This window comes from Pteropus alecto, unplaced genomic scaffold (assembly GCF_000325575.1).
Source record: "Pteropus alecto unplaced genomic scaffold, ASM32557v1 scaffold44, whole genome shotgun sequence".
Classification (NCBI taxonomy): domain Eukaryota; kingdom Metazoa; phylum Chordata; class Mammalia; order Chiroptera; family Pteropodidae; genus Pteropus; species Pteropus alecto.
The window spans coordinates 1,152,799-1,172,654 of record NW_006436812.1 but is presented as its reverse complement, the minus strand read 5'-3'; the positions used below and the strand labels follow the sequence as shown (position 1 = coordinate 1,172,654).

The 19,856-nt window shown below is 44.0% G+C and overlaps 1 protein-coding gene across 2 annotated transcripts in view; it reads left to right on the top strand.

Annotated features, from left to right (window-relative positions):
• Positions 1–19,856, top strand: part of RBFOX1 (RNA binding fox-1 homolog 1) — a 345,800-nt gene that overhangs the window by 207,829 nt on the left and 118,115 nt on the right. For both annotated transcript variants that reach the window (XM_006913843.1, XM_006913842.1), the window contains exon 3: positions 13,735–13,878. In XM_006913843.1, coding sequence (XP_006913905.1) covers positions 13,735–13,878 — 144 coding nt within the window. The remainder of the gene's footprint in view (positions 1–13,734; positions 13,879–19,856) is intronic.

The window sequence follows — 19,856 nt, the reverse complement described above, 5'->3', positions numbered from 1 at the left end:
TTACCATATAGCCCTTTAAGACAAAAATTTGCTATCTGTCTAGGTAAAGAACAAACTGGAAAGGAGATGTAGGCATTTCTATTTTCAGAGTACATTTCTTAGTATTTTCATTTCCTAACATATATTTATACCTCTCCCACCCACCAGTGCAGGAGAAATGAACCTTCTGATGAACAGGATTTGGAACTCAGTGGTCACCAAAGGGAAATGAAGGCGGGGGGGAAATGAACCTTCTGATGAACAGGATTTGGAACTCAATGGTCCCCAGAGGGAAATGAGGGCAGGGGGAAAGGTAGATAAGGGTAAAGGGGGTCAAATATACGGTGACAGAAGGAAATTCGACTTTGGGTGGTAAACATACAATGCAACATACAGATGATGTTGTATTGAATTGTACACTTGAAATCTATATAATTTTATTAACCAATGTCACCCCAATACATTTAATAAAAGAAAAACAGAAAGAGAGAGAGAGAGAAACAGAGAGAGAGAGGAAGGAAGGAAAGAAAGAGATGAATCATGTCAGTTTATAGAAATCATGTATTTTATGAGACAGGATTCTTTGACCGTCAAATGTCTGTGAACAGACATATCTGTGTTCACAAGAAATGGTGCCTACACATGTCTTAGCATATACTGGACAAAGCCCAGCAGTCCTAGAACAAAACCCTCAGAGTGCTTGTCTCTTTGTTCCAAGCATTTATACAAAGAAAGAAATAATTAGTAAGGAAAATCCAGGGATTTTGGCTGAGATCAGTTCCATCTTAAATTCGTCACCAATTTTACGCAACCGATTTATGCCTTCAGCAGTTCTCTTAGGGCCCGAAAATTAGCATAATGTATAGATTTGCCATTGGTTAAATTAAATCTAGCATACTATGTGAGAGGGAGAAATGTCTCTGAGCTAGTTGGATTTGAGGATTCACTACAAAATAGTAACTTTTTTTCTTTTCGAATTGATATTTAAATCAGCCTTGATTGCGGAGTAGGACAGGGCAGTAAAGAAAACCAGGGGGCTGAGGTGGGGTGTGGAGAAAGCTCTAAGAGTCACTCCTGGAGAGGGAGAACGGGGTCGCTGAGGGGAAGAGGAAGCTGCCGGCTCATTCAGGCAGGGTGCCCGCTGAGCTAGAAAACATGAAAGCTCATCGTAATGAAGCCATCAAAGCGGGTAGTGACAAGAGTTCTTGGGAGTTCCTTAAATTAGTTGGTGTAGGGATGTCATTAATAGAAAGACTCGTGCCTGCTTCTTCTCTGGGGTTTTACCAAGGTGGAGGCTTGCTGACATAGTCCAAAATGGTTATGGAGGATGTGTTAGGGTACCAACCATCCATTCCCTAGGGTTACCCTGGCTCTTGAAAGAGCCTGAAATTCAGAGGACGGGGAGGGAGTTCTAAGGCTATTAGGAAGCCAGGTGATGAAGGAGGGACCCCTATCCGAAAGGCGAGTTGGGAGCATTGAGTACTGACCCTGAAAGCATAGGACCCTGAATAACAATGGCGGATGATGGGATGGCTTGTCACGGCCCCGAGAAACCCAAGCGTGTGGATGGACACCTCAGGCTCCACCACATCCCCAGAAGCCACATCATGCACAAGAGCTCCAGCAGAAAAAGCGAGAAAGCAGAGAGGGGCACTTGCTTCTCACCACCAGGAAGCATCTCGTGTCACTGGATGCCCTCTGCCTCCTTGGTCCCTTCGTCCCTTCTCTCAACCCCAGCCCCAAAAGAAAAAGACCCAAGAGGAGAAGAAGTGAGAGGGTCCTTGAGTGGACCGCCTCCCACAAACACAGAGGGCCGGAGCAGTAGGGGAGAAATGAACAGAGGGGCCCCCGCCCGCTGCAGGTCTGCAGCATGAGGAAAAGAGTTTGAATCTCGTTGACTTTGGAATCTTTAAAATGGACTGGCCTGAGCTTTTAAGAACCAAGTGGCCAGGAAACGGTTGCATCTTCTTTAGATGTCATGAAGGCATTCGACTCAGAAAATTGCAATGCCCCACTGCTCGCCACCTACTAACCGAGCATCTTGAAGAAGCTCCTAACCCCTCTGAACCTCAGCTCCTTTGTCATAAAGTGGGGACAAATAATGGAATCTTCCTCTGAGTCATCAGGTGCTGCAGCGAAATATAATGCATGCAGAGGGCTTAGCAGAGTGCTAATCGTTCAACTAATGTTTATTAAATGGCTACCAGGTGTTCTAGATGTTGATCATCATCATAATTATGGGCCAGGAAGGGCACTTACCTATATTGACTCATTTGGGGTAATGCTAATAACATCATTTCTTTTTTCTAGATGAAGGAACTGCGGCCCAGAGAGGTTAAGTAACTTCCTCAAGGTCACAGGGCAGGAAGTGGTAGAGCTGGAAATCAAACCCAGATCCTTTGGTTCCAGGGTCTGTAAATTTTTATTGTTAGTGGTAGTAGTGGTTATTTTCAACTCTTCAATCCTGGAACTAAAAACTAAAGCTGTGAATACGAAGTAGAAAAAGAGTATTTTATATAGTCTTATTATCCTGCTCTCTGATAAGCAAACATCAATCCCCAAACCCACCTGCTGAATCCCCAGGGACTGATACGTCATAGATGCTCCGTCAATATATTTCGAATGGTTGCATAAGAGAACACCTGGTTTCCAGCTCAGTGAAACCCCTGTCAACCTCCAGTACAAAATACATTTTCTTATTCCCTGGTGCTTGCAAGCTCTGCTTCAGTGACACTGCTATAGACAGAATTGTGTGCCCCCCCCCCCACTAAAAAAAAAAAAAAATTCATATGTTGAAGCCCTAACCTCCAATGTGTTAGTAAGGTGGGGACTTTAGGAAGTAATTCAAGTTAGATAAGGTCATGAGGGCGGGATCCTCATGATGGGATTAGCATCCTTAAGGAGAACTGAGGGAGACCATTCTCCCTCCACCATGTGAGAAGGTAGCAAGCCCAAAAGGAGGCTCTCGCCAGGAACCAGATCTCCTGACACCTTGATCTTGGACTTCCCAGCCTCTAGACCTGTGAGAAATAAATGTCTGTAGTTTAAGCCAGCCAGAGTGTGATATTTCGTTACAGCAGCCCGAGCAGACTAACACAGATACCTTGGCAGTCCATTTCCTTTACCGACGTGTTAAACACTTGGCCCCTTGCATGCCCATCCTGTACTTCCGAAGGGTGAAAAATAGAGCCAAAGAATTGCGTGTCAGCCCTTCTCTGCCATTTCAGCCTTATCCCTTTCCATGGCACTTCATCATTCCCGTAGAGCACTGTATTTATTCAAGTTGAGGGAAATGTGATGTTTTTCTTAAATCTGTGTCACCTGGCTGTGGAATCAGCCCTGCTGAGCCTGGAAGGAGGCATTAACTACATCTAAAGCTGTGTGATTAACTTATTTGTTTGCCTACAGAGCTAAAATGAAAAAGCAGGAAGCCGAGTGAATCTGCACGAGCCCCGTTTTGAAGTAGGATTGCGAGCAAACCAGAGACGCGGGTTTTAATTCACATTCCCCGGGCTTACCGTTATTATTACTTTTAATGGAAAAGAACTTTGCACAATCTTGCTCCATTTTAAATGGAGAATGTGCAATATTGTCTACCTCAGGGTATGAAGTCGATTGACTATGCACGATCGTCTCCCCCACCCCGTTCTTTAGTTCTTTGTACACATTCAATATAGTTACATTTTTGCTTAGAACATATATATTTTCCCCCTGAACTTTTCTCGATTGCTTTTTTATCAGGTTTACAAATCAAATAAAATAGGTATATTGCAGAGCTCTGTGATATTATTTTCTGAGCTTATAGTACAATGTATTGAATTATGCCAGTCCACGCTCTGCTTCTGCTATTCTCTGCAGATTGAGAGAGAGGGAATGTGGGCCCTGTAAATTCACTTGGCGCCCAGCATTACTGGCTAAATCAAGACCGCTATTCAGGCTGCAAGAAGAGACAGAGCAAGTGTTCGTTACACAAATCAATTTGGGCCAAAGTACATCGCAGTGGGTACTCAACCATCGCTCACATAATATTGTCAACTTAATCAAATAATGCCTCGAAGACACTCACAAGCTTTACTCTTGGAGAAATAACTTGATTGGTGGAGAAGGGAGAAGCAGCTGGCTATTCAAAAGTACACTTTTTATTTATCACTATTAAGAGCTTTGTGCATGGAGAGCAGGAAACCTGTAGGAGAGGGAAGATGCTGAAGATTCAGTAGGCAGACTTGGGGGGAAATCATGCTGCGTGAGCATCATGTCTTGAGTGTTGGGTTTCAGTACCTGGATGGTGGAACTGGGGATGCTCGTGGACAAAGAAGCTGCACCCAGAGAGGTTGCCTGGAAGGCTGCGGTAAAGATTTGCAGAGTGCCTTGGTAAAGGGCTTCAGAAATGTATTCATAGAGTATTTGTCTTTGGATGTTTGTATTTTAGTAGGATAGAGAGGTAAGTAAATAGCCAGTTTAAAAATCTATAGTTAATAAGGGCTCAGCAGGGGGAAACGAGGGGCTCTAGGACATCCGAGGAGGCATCTGAAGCAACCTGGTTTTGGTTTGGTTTGCTTTTTGGTGGGTTGGTTGTGATGGGATCTTATTCACAGAGCTCATCACCAGCTCTAGTCCAGACCTAGAGCACGCGGTCGGCATGTCGGCGAATCTTTACTCCTCTGTAAGAGTGCTTTGCAGTTGACTTCTAAGACTGGGCTGTTTGGACTTTCCAAAGCATCTTTCACCTTGACCTTGAGAGGCCTCTAAGGGCTGAAAAGAGTTCAGGAAATGAAGGTAGATATCCTAGGTTTGGTCCTGGCTCTGCCGTCTCTTTGCTGTGTGATTTTGGACAGGTCACTTAACCCCTCTGAGCCTCGGTTTTTCAAATTGTTATGGTGATTCGGTAGGATAAAGTATGAAAAATATCTAGCAAGATGCTTGGGTCACAGTAGGACCACAGCAAGTTTTTATTTTCAATCTCCTATCCCAGACCCTTCAGCCAATGCCACACTTGGCTTACAAGCTCCCAGTGGATGGTAGCATTCAGTATCAGGTATTCAGCTCGAAACTGGGGAGAGGCAAATGCCCTTCCACGGCAGTGATGCTTATCCAGGGGTCCATGGATGTCTACATGTCTTTCAGGGCTTTCGTGAACTTCCTGAAACCCTATGCAAAATTCAAGTGCATATGCATTGCCCCCACCCCAGGGAATGCGTCCACAACTTTCATAAAAACTTGAGTGTGTCTGGGAGCACAAAGATAGCTTAAGAAACGTTTATCTACAGGCTAAAGAGAAACATCACCAGTAACAATAATAACAACAATAACAGCAATAGCAACAGCAGTTGCCGCTGCCACTGGTGGAGCCAAGTGCACAACAGGCCCAGGCTTTGATTCTCACAATCCCACGCAAGGGAGTTATTATCTCAACTTAGTTCATGATTTTTTTTTTTTTTAACTGAAAACTCAAGTACTTAGAGTTGATGCCCAAATGATCACATTCCTCGTGTTGAAGCACCCCATCCCCATTGGCTTAGAGAACACCTTTCCTTCTTCTCTTTCTCTCTCTTTCTTGACTTTCTTTCCTTTTGACCCCATTCCCCTAAGATGCCATTGCTCTAAAGCGGCCTGGTCCGGTAGAACTTTCTGCAAGATGGAAGCTTCGTTCTGTACCTCCGCTTTCTAATGAGGGAGGCGTGTTTGCTTTCCATCGCTGCCCTAAGACGTCACCGCAGCCTTGGCGAATTAAACACGAATGTGTTACCTTATAGTTCTGGAAGTCAGAAGCCTGGCAGTGGTCTCCCCGGGCCAATGTCAAGGTGGCTTTGGGATGATATTTATTTCTATGGGCTCTGGATGAGACCCCTTTCTTGCCTTTTACGTCTCCTAGAAACTACCCTCATTCTATGCCTCGGGTCTGCTTCCTCCCACCCGGAAGCCAGCAGCGGTGGATTGAGCCTTTCCCCTGCCACATCACTCTGACACCTGCTGTTTTCTGTCTCCTTCCTCTACTTTGAAGGACCTTTGTGATTACATAGAGCCCACTGGATAATCCCGCATCATCTCCCTATTTTAAGGTCAGACGATTAGCCACCTAACTTCCAACTGCAACCTTAATTCCCTTTTGTCATGGAGAACAGGGGTTTCCAACCCCCAGGCCATTGACTGGTACCGGTCTGTGGCCTGTTAGGAGCCTGGCCACACAGCAGGAGGTGAGAGGCAGGGGAGCCAGCGAAGCTTCCTCTGTGTTTGCAGCCGCTCCCCAGCACGAGCATCACCGCCTCAACTCCGCCTCAGATCATCAGGCATTAGATTCTCATAGGAGCACTGGTCCCTGGTGCCTAAAAGTTGGGACCGCTGGATCGTAGAGTGACACAGTCACAGTTCTGGAAATTAAGACATTAACATTGTTAAGAGGCCATTATTCTGCCAGCCGAAGGTGTCTTCTGAGCCCTTGACATGTATCTGGTGTGAGTATTAGTTTGAGTCAACTTTAATTTAAACTTAAACACACTGATAAGATACTTAATTCAGTTATTAAAAACCTTTGAGGTATGTTTTGAAAATCTTGGACATTCAACTGTCAATATTTCAAAGCCTAAATATAAATCAAGTATTTCCACCGAAAATCTAGCATCCATATTGAGATAATGAGCCATAAGTGCAAATTTTACATGACTTTGAAGACTTAGTACATAAAAAATGTAAGATATCATTTACATTGATTACATATTGAAATAATATTTTCGATAAATTGGTTTGAAATAAATATATTCTTAAGATTCACTCTACTAATTTCTTTTTTATTTTTTTGAAATAGGGCTTCTAGAAATTTTAAGATTACATATGTGGCTCCTATTTGATTTTATCAGACAGGACTGCTCAAAAGTGCTCGACCACCATCCTTGAACTGTATCTAGTGCTGCGTTGTGAGTACATGCATTTTAAATTTCCATCCTATAGGGAGGAAAAATAATTTTCCCTCTACCCTTTTAGGTTCCTGCCTGAGCCCCTTGTAACAAGAGAAAAATAACAGAAGTTTAGTAACATGTATTCCTCCTGTACATGTGGGAAATACCGAGGAAAACCGAGTAACTCCTGAAACGTCCCAAGCCGCCACCTTAGATACCATCAGCAACTAAAGACAAAAGATGCTGAGGGGAGGCCAGTGATGGGAGGCTGCCAGGAAAGGCACAGTGGATGAGGGGAAGGTGGTTATGCCGACGTAAGTCAGCTGCCTTCTCCATTGATGAGTCTCTTGAGATCTAGGGTCCTGTTCTCTTCTGTCCAGAGAGTAGGAAGCTCTTACAAGTATAGAGTTCCCTTATACATGTAAATGTCCCTCACAAAAGAGTGGCTTCTGCTCTGTTCTCAGAGCTTCCCCCGTGTCTTCTGTTTCTCAAAAATAATCAGCTCAAAGGAATCCTTATGCCAAAGAAGCATGTTTTGGGGTGGCATAATTTGCTACCCATCATCAAATATACTTTGATACAGTTCTTGTTTTATTTCTCATCGTCATCCCCCGTTACCTCCCCATATAGGCAACACTGCTTGTAAATCTCTAATTTCTCCCTGAATTCTGACTTCTGTCGACAACTTCACCACATTTTACTCATCCGTCCTCGTGATGGTCACCTATATCACTGCAAGCGATCTGGAACCACGGAGAACTCTGCGATGGAAATCATTTCTCCTTGCTTGCATCCGAGGAAACTGAAGCTCAGAGAGTTTAGGGAGCTGGGCTAGTAAGGGATGGAACTGGAGTGTAACTCAGAGATATCCAGCTGCAAAAGCCCTCGCCTGCGCTTCCACTCCCAGATACCCCATCGCCCCCAGAAGACTGAACGGTGGGCAAACTCAGCGTTGTCTACACAGGCTGAGAGAGAGGAAGCCGTGGGGGCGGGGCCAGATTCTGAAAGGCGGATACTTCTACACAACTCTGCATAGTCTCTCCAATAGTCATCCCTGGATTGGTCAATATCGAAATCCAATTTCTCCAGGATTAGCTTTGGGTTGCTGGGAGCTATTCATTGAATTAGGAACGATTATAGCAGAGGGGGCCCCGCGGTTCTTTATTAAGGTCTTTGCAGAAGCACTAAGTGATCTTCAGGAGATTAAAGTGCCAGTGGTGTTTTCTTAACGTTTATAACCCACGCCGATATCTGGGGAGTTTGTTTATTAGGAAAAATTCTGCAGCACACATCCTGCCTCCTCCCAGGGCCTTTGGACAGGGCCCGAGCATGAGCTGGCTCTGCCACCCTAATGAGCTTGTTGGGGAAACTGCCAAGAGCTGCCCAGAAACCCACCTCTTGAGGTTAATGAACTGTCCATCCGCGTAGGGTCCTGCAGCCTTTCTTGCCTGCTGGGGAGGCTGCATTTCAGAGTCTTCCACACCCAGGGGCCAAGAAATAAAGAACGGAAGCTGATGATTACTGATACTGTTGATAATACTGATGGTAACTCTAATGACCCCTGTTTACTCATAGGACTTAACGGTCACAAAGACTTTGAGGCCATTACCCCACTCGAAAGAGGCCAGGACAGATTCATACTTATCATTTTATGCATATGCAGACTGAGACCCAGAGACACGAAGTTGGCAGTCATGCAGCTCAGTCCTAGCAAAATCAAGCCTATTTATTTATGCCACAGATGCATACTGAGAGCTTACCGTGTGCTCAGTGCTCAGCAGATTTGATTGGTGCAATCTCGTCCCCCATCCCCGGGAACATTTGAACCTCAGAAGGTATTTTTGGTTGTCTCAACTCAGGATTTAGACATCAGCATCCAGTGGGTGGAGGCCAGGGATGTTTCTGAACACCCTACAGTGCACAGGACAGCCCCACCTCAAAGAATTAACCAGCCTGCAATGTCTCTAGTTCCATCAATGAGAAACTCTGCTCTAGGACGCAGGGATAATGGAGAAAACAGACACTATACAAATGAACAGAAGCATGTAACATAAAGATAAGAAGCGGCATGAGCCATGGAGAAAAAATCCATGGGCGAGGGCAGCCGAGGTACTGATGTGGCCGGTTTAGCTACCAGGGCCAGGGACGACTTCTCTGATAGGGGATGTCTGGGAGAAGACCTGCTCGCTCACCTTCTGAGCTTCCAAACCTGGTTATCAGGTGCTTTTCAATTCAGCTGGGTCCCACTTCGGAGCCTAAATGACTTTTAAAAATCAGACCCGGGCCAAGAGTTGTTCCTTTGGCGGTGACTTCCCACTTAACGCCTCGACATGACCCAGCCTTGGGGATGGCAGCTGCAAACCACATAGTCTCCGCCTTCCAGAAACACACGTTCTAGAAGTTTCGTCCCACGAGCAGCTTCCACATCATTTTATTCTTGTCCTTCGATATTTTATTCTGTGTCTCTGCCATCAGCTTCAATGAGCCTCTCAGAGAGACGGGGCTGACTTAATCCATCCATGTGATGTACGGCACTGGGCTCGGGGAACCTGCAGGCAGGTCCTTGCCCTTCGTGAGTGTTGACAGCTTTGGGGGGCTGCTGGGGGACTTCTCAGCCAGAATCCTTGAGTCCAGTCGCAGGTGCGGAAGAAAGGCAGTCTGCGAGCCTGGGTAGGTAAAGGAAGACTCAAGTCTTCTGTCTATTGTGGGACCTTATTCAAGTGCCCAGTGTGACAGATGGGAGCCTACGGAAGCTCTGGCAGGGGTGGACATTCTTCCTTCTTCTGGACCTGGTTTGAGGCCCACCCTTCTGAGAGCCCCACACGGCCTGAAGCAGTAGGAAATGCATTCACTTCTTGAGAACAGCTACTCATTCCACACCCACTTGTGGTTTCTTTGTTTGCTTATAAGGGGCCGTGGTGGGTTAAACGATAATTTTCAAAGAGTATGGCCATGTCTCGAACTTTGTAAACCTGGGAGTGCCAACGTATTTGGAAAAAGAGTCTTCGCAGATGTGATTCAGTTCAGGATTGCAGTTCAGATCACCCTGGATTTACAGCAAGCTCTAGAACCAATGACTAAGGTCCTTGTAAAGAGAAAAAGACGGACAGAGATTTGAGTCCCAGACGCACCGAGGGAAGAAGGCCACGTGAACACGGAGACAGAGAGCGGAGAGACGCCGTCCAGATGTTGCCAGAAGTAGGAAGAGGCAAGGAAGGGTCTCCTCCTAGAGTCCCCTGAGGGAGCGTGGCACCGTCATTGCAGATTTTGTGGGCCCCTCACCTATGAGAGAATACCTTTCTGTTGCATTTGGCTACCAAGTTTGCGGTCATTTTTCTAGGAGACCAATAGAGGGATGTAGAACATGGATGTGTTCTGAATATGTCGTCCTCGAAAGTTCTCAGAAAAGGGGAACGAGAAAGCTCACACCCCAGCATCCTCAGGATGCGAGTCAGGAAGGGTCACTCCCCAGGGCGTAACCCCATCACGTGCCTGCAGCTCTGTAGAAGCTGCTCTGTTCACCTCCCATCTCATGTGTCCCCACCACGATCTCGTCCTTTACCTTCCATCACGCCATAGAAACAGGGATGCTCCATCTGGGAAAAAAAAAAAAAAAAATTCTTTTCTGTTTTTCTTTCTCAACGGCTGGATCCTGACATCCTATCCTTTCTGTTCACCTGCAAATGCCTGAAACATTTTTGATGTATTTTTTTTATTTTACACGTTATCTTTAAAAATTACTTTTAACACACAGGTATTCCGACATAACAATTTATGGGTGTTTGTGTATACGCGCACGCTACAAAATGATTAATTGAGCGTTGTATGTTTTTATCAAAGGAAAAAACACAAAGATTTCTCCAAAGTCCTGTTTGACTAAAGATGATTAATTTTAATTTTCACATGAGCGGCGTAATGCTATTAATCATTTAATATGTTTAATCATAATCTCTGTAATTCCTAATTAGGTTTATTAAGCTGAAACATCCAGCAGTTCTGCACAAATCCAAATCTAAGTTTCCTTCTTGGGACGAGAAGGAGCTGGTGACAATTTGCATTTAAACAGCAATTTTTAGCAGGAAGGCAAAAGCGTGCTAGAAACTTCGGTCTCAGTTTCTGCTTCTGCAAACTCAGAGTACTAAGACCCCTCTAAAAAGTGACAGTCCCATGATTCAAGGTCATTTACATCTCATGGATATGTCACCAAACCTCACGTTACCAGCAGAGAAAACACAGTTTCCATTCTCTTTGGGTCTCGTGTTATAACATTGTTCTTCGGCTGTTCCTTGAAGGTGACGAGTTGATCACTCATTCCTTCATCCTTTATTCATACACTCGTAATCCATTCACCCATTCAGCCAGTGAGTCAGCCAGCCATTAAACAGGCGTTTGTCATGTAGCTCAGCTCACCCTCTGTGTCACGTGTCGGTCATGCCACACCCTGTTGTGACCCTTCCGTGGCTCCACATACCTTGTAGGATGAATTACAGGCGTTTGTCATGTAGCTCAGCTCACCCTCTGTGTCACGTGTTGGTCATGCTACACCCTGTTGTGACCCTTCCGTGGCTCCGCACACCTTGTAGGATGAATCGTACACTCTTGCTCTGCACACAGGGCCCTTCATGATCCCTCACCTACCTCTGCAAGGTGGTCTCCTGTGCCTCCATCCACGCCCCTCCCCTGACTGGCGACACCAAGGTCGACACAGACTCACTGCCCGAATCCCGAACACGGTTTCAACTCTCTGCGTCTTTGTCTGTGCTTCTCCGCCTGCTGGTACAGCCTCAATCCCCTTCACCCCTTCTCTGAGACACCCCCGCTTAAGATTTAACCCACAGAGCTGCCAAGCCTCACGGAACCTCCAGCTGTGCCGTGTGTCCCGGATTTGAGTTTACTCAGCCCTCTGCGATTCACTCTCATCCCAGCACTAAACAGTGTATCTTACAAACAAAACAGTGTATCTTTTTCTAACTCTTTATCGTCCACTAAACTGGGAACGACAAGTGATTTGGAGGACTGACTTCTGTGTCCTGTGTACAGTAGTTGCTCAGTAAAGAGGTGTTTGATAAGCAAATGAGAACCTTTTTTATGTTTCCTGAGAGAGGCATCTTACACCTCTATTTTGACATTAACAAAAATTAGCACTCTACAAAATGTATTACATTTCACTTATTGACTATAGACCACGTGCCAAAAACTCGGCCACGTTGGTGTACGTTATTGTGTTTGGTCTTCACAGGGCCTTATAAAGTGAGCACTATTGTTATTGTTCATTTTCCAGACTAGAAAACTATCCCCATCCTTCTTATTCACTCCAACAGCATGAGCAAAACAGCCAAGTATGTCATTGTTGTCATGACATTGCACCTGAAAGTCAATGAAGTCATCTGATAGGGCTTTTGGTACCAAACCAGCTTGCACCCGTCATGTGCCAGCCACGAGGAGGTCTAGACTTCGAAATGCAATTCAGGGTGTGTTCGGATGGAGAATGCAAATGAAATCTGCCCGTTAACAAGGGGTTAATGAGAAAGTCGCTAATTATGCCGATGTTATTTGTGTGTGTGTGTGTGTGTGTGTGTGTATAATTATACATATAATTATTATTTTCCACTTTATAAGATTTTATTATTTTATACCTGGCTGCCTGCATTGATAGTTTTGTCCCAGTCATATGCTTCTAAATTCCTTATAACTAGGTGAAAACAAATCCTTGCTCATAAATTTGATGGGCTTCCACCTGGGTTTTCCATCTTGGTTTCTGAGAAGCAGGTATCTGATGCAGATGGCATCTACTGCCACCTGGGGGCAGGGAGTGCTAATTGCAGAGAAAGTATCTAGACGTGAAGCATCTCTGGAATGCCAAAACTCTAGAACCCAGAGCATGGGAATGACTATAATGATACCAAAGTTACGTTACTGTGACTTTTCTTCTAGTTCCTGCCTATATATGGACATCAATGCAATAGCATGTTATCCAGGCTTATATTTGGGAGGGGTGGAGTAGGAAGCAGAGCCATGAGGTGTGCCGGTGATGTCACGTTGTCTCTACCAGCTTGTGCGATAGAACCTTCAGCAGTGACAGAGATGTCCTAGATCTACTTGTTCAGTATGGAAGCCACCGGCCACATGTGGCCACTGAGCACTTGAAACGTGGCCAGTGTGAATGGGAAACATTTAATTTAATTTTAATTTGTGTACATTTAAATAGCCATATGGGGCCAACTGTGATGGGAGAGCAGGTCCGCACGATCAAGAAATAAAAAGTGCAGGCCATAAAAATATTTAAGGCAATCAGATGGTTATTTGGCCTGCAGACTACCAAGCAGCCTTTTCAAATGTTTTACTATGTTTACTAGTATTTTATCTACACAGCCTCAACAATTATGTAGGTACATCTTAAGATTTTGAACAACCTCGGTTAAAGGGTTCACCCTCTCCTACCTTTATATTAGCCTCTTCTTGATGGAATTTTCTCTGATTAACTGTTAAAACTCTGCTCCCTCCCCCGCCCCAGCTCCAACTAGCCCCTCCCTTCGCTTTATTTTCTCCATGGTGTTTATTCCCTCGGGCAACTCCACATGTAATTTTTCTAACGAGTTCATTGTCTGACTTCTCCCGTGAGAATTATTCTCTCTAGGGGCGGAGATCTTTGCTCGGTTACTGCTGAAGGCCAGATCCATGACGGGCACTGTTGGATGTTTAGTAGTTATTTGTTGAATGAATGAATGAATGAATGAATGAATGAATGACTCAGCAGCTCCTTCTCGTTCTGGCGTTTTCCCAGCACGTCAGGTGTGCAAAAGCACACTGGAAAAGAGCACTGGGGAGCACTCAGAGCCTCTTCGCTTTGCTCTTCTTTTAGCAGACAGATGACGCAGCGCCCACGGATGGCCAGCCCCAGACACAACCTTCGGAAAACACAGAAAACAAGTCCCAGCCCAAGCGGCTGCACGTCTCCAACATCCCCTTCCGGTTTCGAGACCCGGACCTCCGACAAATGTTTGGCGTAAGTACCCCCTTCCTCCTCTGCAGTGCGCACTCTGGGGTACCCCGGAGCCCTTTCCTCCATGTAAGTTCTCGATATTTACGATACAAAGGTGAGACATTTACCTACGGGGGAAAAAGGGGGATTTTAAAACTCTAGCCTGTGGGTATATTGCAGCTGGGATCGCTTTGTGAATTTCATATAAATTTCTTTGCTTATGTCCACCGTGTTTTCATTTTGCCAATGGTCTCCTCCTAATTAGTAACCTGACGGGCAAATGGAAAATGAACTCCCAGATAACACACTGTTAAAACAAGCCCATTGATGATTCCAAACTGAGGGACCCAGGACCCCATGTCATGGCTCAAATAAACATTATGTGTCATCTTGGTTCGTCTTGCTATTGCAATTGCCAAATTATCATGACATATGCCTTCATACCTTGGTCTTTCCCAGGCACTGTGCATTTATTCAATTCTGCATAAAAATTCATTTAAAAAGAACAGAACAAAAAAATCTAGAGATTTCTAAGTCTGACTTGCATCCTGCAGTGTACATTCTCCTGGAATGACTGCCGACAGTGGTTCTTATTGTGATGTTGCATGCCACAAATGACTGACTCTCCCAGGCACCACTGCAAAATACAGAGTGAGCTGGAAGCCATCACCAACCCAGTGGAAATAAATGATAGGGTTGATTCCTCATGAGACTTCATGACCCAAATCCTTTTTCTGGACGAAATCTACACTATCCACCTTGGGAAAGAATGAGTTTGCCATTTCTTTGGGCTCAGTTCCACCAAAGGACAAAGCCGTGATGGGCTTGGGTATCATTCCTGTTTGCAAATGTAGTTTATTTGTTTATCTGTGACATCCCAGCATTGGTGGGACGTACGTGTGGGTTCCATGAACAGAAGGGCATCTTTAACATTCGACTTAGAGTAAAGGTTGGCTGCCTAGAGCTTGTTCTTCTAAGAGTTTTTGGAGGGATGCAAATATGACAAAAAGAATAAGAAAAAGCCCACATTTAATGCCTTGTTCTGATCACAGTAGATCTCATTCCCCAAATAAAAAAGGGAGCTCTGGCTTGCTGCTCTGTAATTGTGGGGTTCGCTCGCACCTTTTATTTCTTTAACATGCATGATGTTTATCAAGTCCGCACTTGACACAAAAGCAGAACAAGCGTCCTCATATTTAAGAGACCCAGGCTTGAATCTTGACATTTCCGAGGAAAAGGTCAGCTTCTGCTCTTTCATCTCTCTCATTTGGTAATAACCTTGAGTTCAGCCCTCTAACTCTTGCAGAACAGAGATACCCTTGGGCACTTTCAGGTCAAAGATGACTTTGAAAAGTGCAGAGCATTCCAAGTGAAAGTGGGGGTTAAGCGTGTGTAAAGCGGTGAGACCAGGTTTGAGTGATGGGCAGCCAGAAGAATTCGATTCCTTTTGCCACATCAGGTTAGGAAGACGTCTGGCACTTGTATCCATCTTTACGCATCAAGTGTCACTGGGATGTTGGCTTTGAATTTGGTCGTCTTAATGACCATCTCCTGCTCTTTCATGGTGTCACTCGTCCCAGCACACCCCAATTCCCACCCCTGAGGGTGCTGCTTCCTCCCTGGTCATCTGGGTTATCTTGAAAGTTATCAGAGAGCTGCATGGCAAAGTTGGAGAGGCATTCAAAGTATTCACGGCTAGGGCTCTTGAAAAAGGGATCCTGCGTGCATGAATATCTGAGCCTCTCTGCTGTCACAGGCGTAGGGCGGGTGGCACAGAGTAAAACCATGCCAAAAGATCGATCGTACAACCAGTTGTCAAAACGTGATAAAAATCTGCTGGCTTCAGAGCCGCTTTTTGTAAAAGTCAGAATTGTCCATCAACTGACAAGATGTCAGTTTGACAAGATGATAGTTACACTTACTATCTATGAATTAAGAAAGCTCAGCATGCATTCAAAAATACAGAAAGTAATTTTGTTTATCAAAACAACATTTAGAAAAGTATGCAAGATCTTTTTCGTAGGCTTCACCCATAAAATTTATTGGGCAGATACAAATTCTTGGACTCAGCAATAAATCTGAGGCCTCTTTGGCTTACAACCATCATTCTGAAGAATGGAATTTTATAACACATATATATACACACACATATACTACACACACACACACACACATATGTATATGTATATATATGCATGTATGTATGTAGTATATAATAATATATAGATTCTTCCTGGCCAAACGTCGGTGGTGGCAAACCCATTCTGGTTATGTGCCACATTTAGCGCCATAAATCACATTGAAAGGTAGCTATCTGTCAACATTCTCATTAGCTTCCCACACTTCAGGTGAGAGAATTAGCAGGGTTTCCTCTTTTGGGTTATAGTTACTTGGAGAAATTACATGTTAACGCCAATCAGGTATTTTCTAAGTCATTCGTACATGAGATACCTTCTCTCCTCTCGGTCGTCTATTTTCCCTTTGTCCCTTCACTTTGGCAGAAGCTACAATAAGGGCAATTACAGAGAACAACAACAAAAAAATCTCTCAAAGATCTGCGTGTTTTTCTCCTTTGTCTCTTCTGTTAAATACGGCCATGGAGATTTCAAACGGAAAACGCCACAAGGCAACAAAAGCATCCTCCTTTCTCAAACTGCCTAAAACCCTGGCATAACTTCCGTAGCCATGAATAATTCAATCATGAAGTTTTGCAGCCTCTGCAGGCCTCATGATTACAGCAGGTGCGTCACATTTGATGTCGAATCTGTGGCTTCGGTGCCTCGTCGTTGCGATTCTGGTTGTCTCTCTTCCACCACACGCTTTGGGCACTTCACGTTCCTTACTCTCTTCCTTTTTTGGAGGCATTCGTTTCAGTGCTTGTCATTACATCTTCTAGCTCGTTATAGGTTTCTTTTTTTGTTTTTTCTTTTAAGATGGTACTTTTCCTTGGTTGAAAAGTTATGTGGCCACAATATCCAAAGCAGAATCTTCTCCACACACCAGTTGAGGTGCGAGTGAATGGCTCTGACATATGAGATCCAGGGGCACTGGTTCTGGATGTTTCAGTGGATGGAACGTTGGTCTTGGCCTGGCTACTTTCTTCTTGAGCTCTGTCTTCATTCCGGGAATCATTCACAAGCCTGTACTTCCTTTACATGGAGTTCTTGATGATCCCATTGAAAGAATGTGTAGATTTCCACCAAATTAATTACAATGTCTTGCTCCTAAATACAAAGTGTAATTTCACCTAATATTCAAATTTTAAGCATGTCTGGATTTGGGGTGAGGGAGATGGTTCTAATATATCCAGACCACGGATACAACATATTCTGTCACATAGTTGTTTTCAGAAATAGCTGCTCAGCGAGTACAGTACAGGTTTCAAATTTGCACAGTACCCTTGTTATCAAAACACAGATGCTCTGAGCATGCATGTGATCTACTGAAGTTTTCCTTTATAGCCACCAAAAAACAGATCACATGACTCTTAGAACATGCAAAAGAAGCTTCCATGATCACCTTTTAGTAGTAAAATGGAGATATCGGCACCTTCGACGTTAATGCCAGGTTTCCATCTACTGTGACATTATAAGTAGTCAAGCCATTTTTTGGACATGGCATCGTGCTTCCTAGATCTGCATCCTAAACACGAAGTCGACCCCAAGAAAACCCAAATGATGTCTTTTCTTAGCCTCTCTGTACACTCTTTGAACTAATCTTTACTTTGGTGTTTCGTGCTGTATCCGTTGAACATTTTTCACAGTCTCACAGTGAAACTTTACTCGATCTGAGAATGTCTAAAAATGCCCGCTACATATTTGCCCACCTGTGTGCCTGTCAGCTTCCAGATTGTGTTCATGATACAGGCACCACGACACCTCGCGTGGATTCCGAGACGTTGTGGAACGCTGCTGCACATTGATGTTGAGCAAACAAATGCTAGTTATGTCTGCGAATGAGTCGTGTCTATTTAAATTGAAAACGTGCCAGCTGTGTTTACATCATTAGTACCAAACTCCCCAATTAAACTGTTGATACTATAAATATAGTATACAACTGTCTTAGAAACGGGGCTTACATCAGCATTCTCCTTATAGCTCTTTTCCCCGGCTTTGAGAATCATCAGCCCCATTGGCTGCTGCCAAAGAGGCAAATATTCGAAACCATTTGGGGGCATATGGTGTCATCGTTTCATTTGGGGAAGGACACGTGCTAAGATTACTTTTTGATTGGTTCTGTCTCAACCAGATCTTATTTTTAAGGAAGTGTTTTTGTGACGACTGCTTAGAGAATGTTCCATAGATGACATTTTCTTCATGGTTTGAGAAGGAGTCCTTTGCAAGCATCCCTATCCACAAATATGTGTGCTTCCAGGCTCTTATGCCTGAAATAAATGTGACAGCATCTGTGTGGACTGGCTTTTCTAAGGTTATATCAAAATGACTGCTTCTGAGGAGTTGACGAAGCTGGAGGATTTTTTTTTTTTTTTTTACTATGAAATTTAGTTCACCTTTCAATGGTAAAGGCTTCATTTCCCAAATCTCAAAGTTTTCTTCTATTTTTAATGATTTTCTCTGCCTAAATCTAGGGCACTGAAAACGCTCTGTAGAAAAATATTCTCTTGACCAGAAGATTCTTTGACTGTCCACAAATTGTAGGATGAGTTAGCTGCATGTTTCTTGCTATTCCCATTGTGCAGGCAGACCTTTGTTTTATCAGACTTCACTTTATTGTGCTTTGCAGACATGGCATTATTTTATAAATTGAAGGTAAGACCCTTCACCATCAAAAAGATTACAACTCTCTAGAGGCTCAGATGACAGCATTTTTTAGCAATGAAGTCTTTTTTAGTTAAAGTATGTACATCGTTTATCAAATGTGCTATTGCACACTCAACAGACTACAGTATAAGATAACTTCTGTATGCACTGGGAAACCCCCAAAATTGTATGACTTGCATTATGTGATATTCACTTTATTACACTGATCTGCACCTGAATCCACAATACCTTCGAGACATGCCTGTATGTGCTAGCAATGTAGCCCTTCCATGTCCTCTCCTAGTTGAACCTCCTTCTTCTTGATTTCTTTCTGGCCTTCTGCCTCTCTGGAAAGTAGAGAAGTACTTTGGCTGAACAACAACCACAAAAAAATGGTTCAAGTCTGTAGTCCCCTTGGTGGGTACATATTTTGAGCAACGACCACGTTTCAGAGGCACAGGATGACATAAGCTTTGGGTTTCTTTTTCTCATAGTCAGAGCTACTGCCATTTCAAGGTTTGGAGCTATTTATATTCAACTGGAGGATGCATATGTTTTTCTGTCTTTCCAAGGAAGGTAGATTTATTTGAATGTTCCAGAGGATAGCCACTCTATGTTCCAAATTATTTTTTTTTCTTAAATCTTAGTAGAACCCTCTTGATACTTGCTATCAGGGCCTCCCAGCAATCTAGGACTGAAACTCATTGGTCAGGCAAGTGGGCCTCAATAATCTGTGTTCAAATTGTTCCTTTCCTATTATATCTCTCCCTCCTGACCACTCTGTCCTCTGCTCCATAGAGGCTGCCTAATGCTTTCCACTCAGGGGAAAGAGACAGAATATAGACTCTCCTTAGGTAATAAAGGATGCAATAAAAATTCAGGCCGCAGAAGCAAATGAATGAAACAATAGGAAAGCTCAAAATAAAGGAAAAAGAGAGTGAAAACATTACTTTTTGTTGTCCGTTTAATTTTTCCTCACTAACAGGAACATTGGCTCTCATTCTGCATCAGAGTAGACTTTGTATCTGATTTGTCCCTGGGCCATGTCGCATACTTTTACGTCACCTTCTCCCACCCGCATTTAGGTAGAAGAGATCCCGCTCAAACATGCCCACTCCACGTCATGTGATCAAGAAAACCGACAGGATTCCAAGGTCAGGGAAAAGGATTTTAGATTAAAGATGAATCAAGAATTGCTTGATATCCTTTCTCATGAGAACTACCAGTTTTAGCAAATTATAT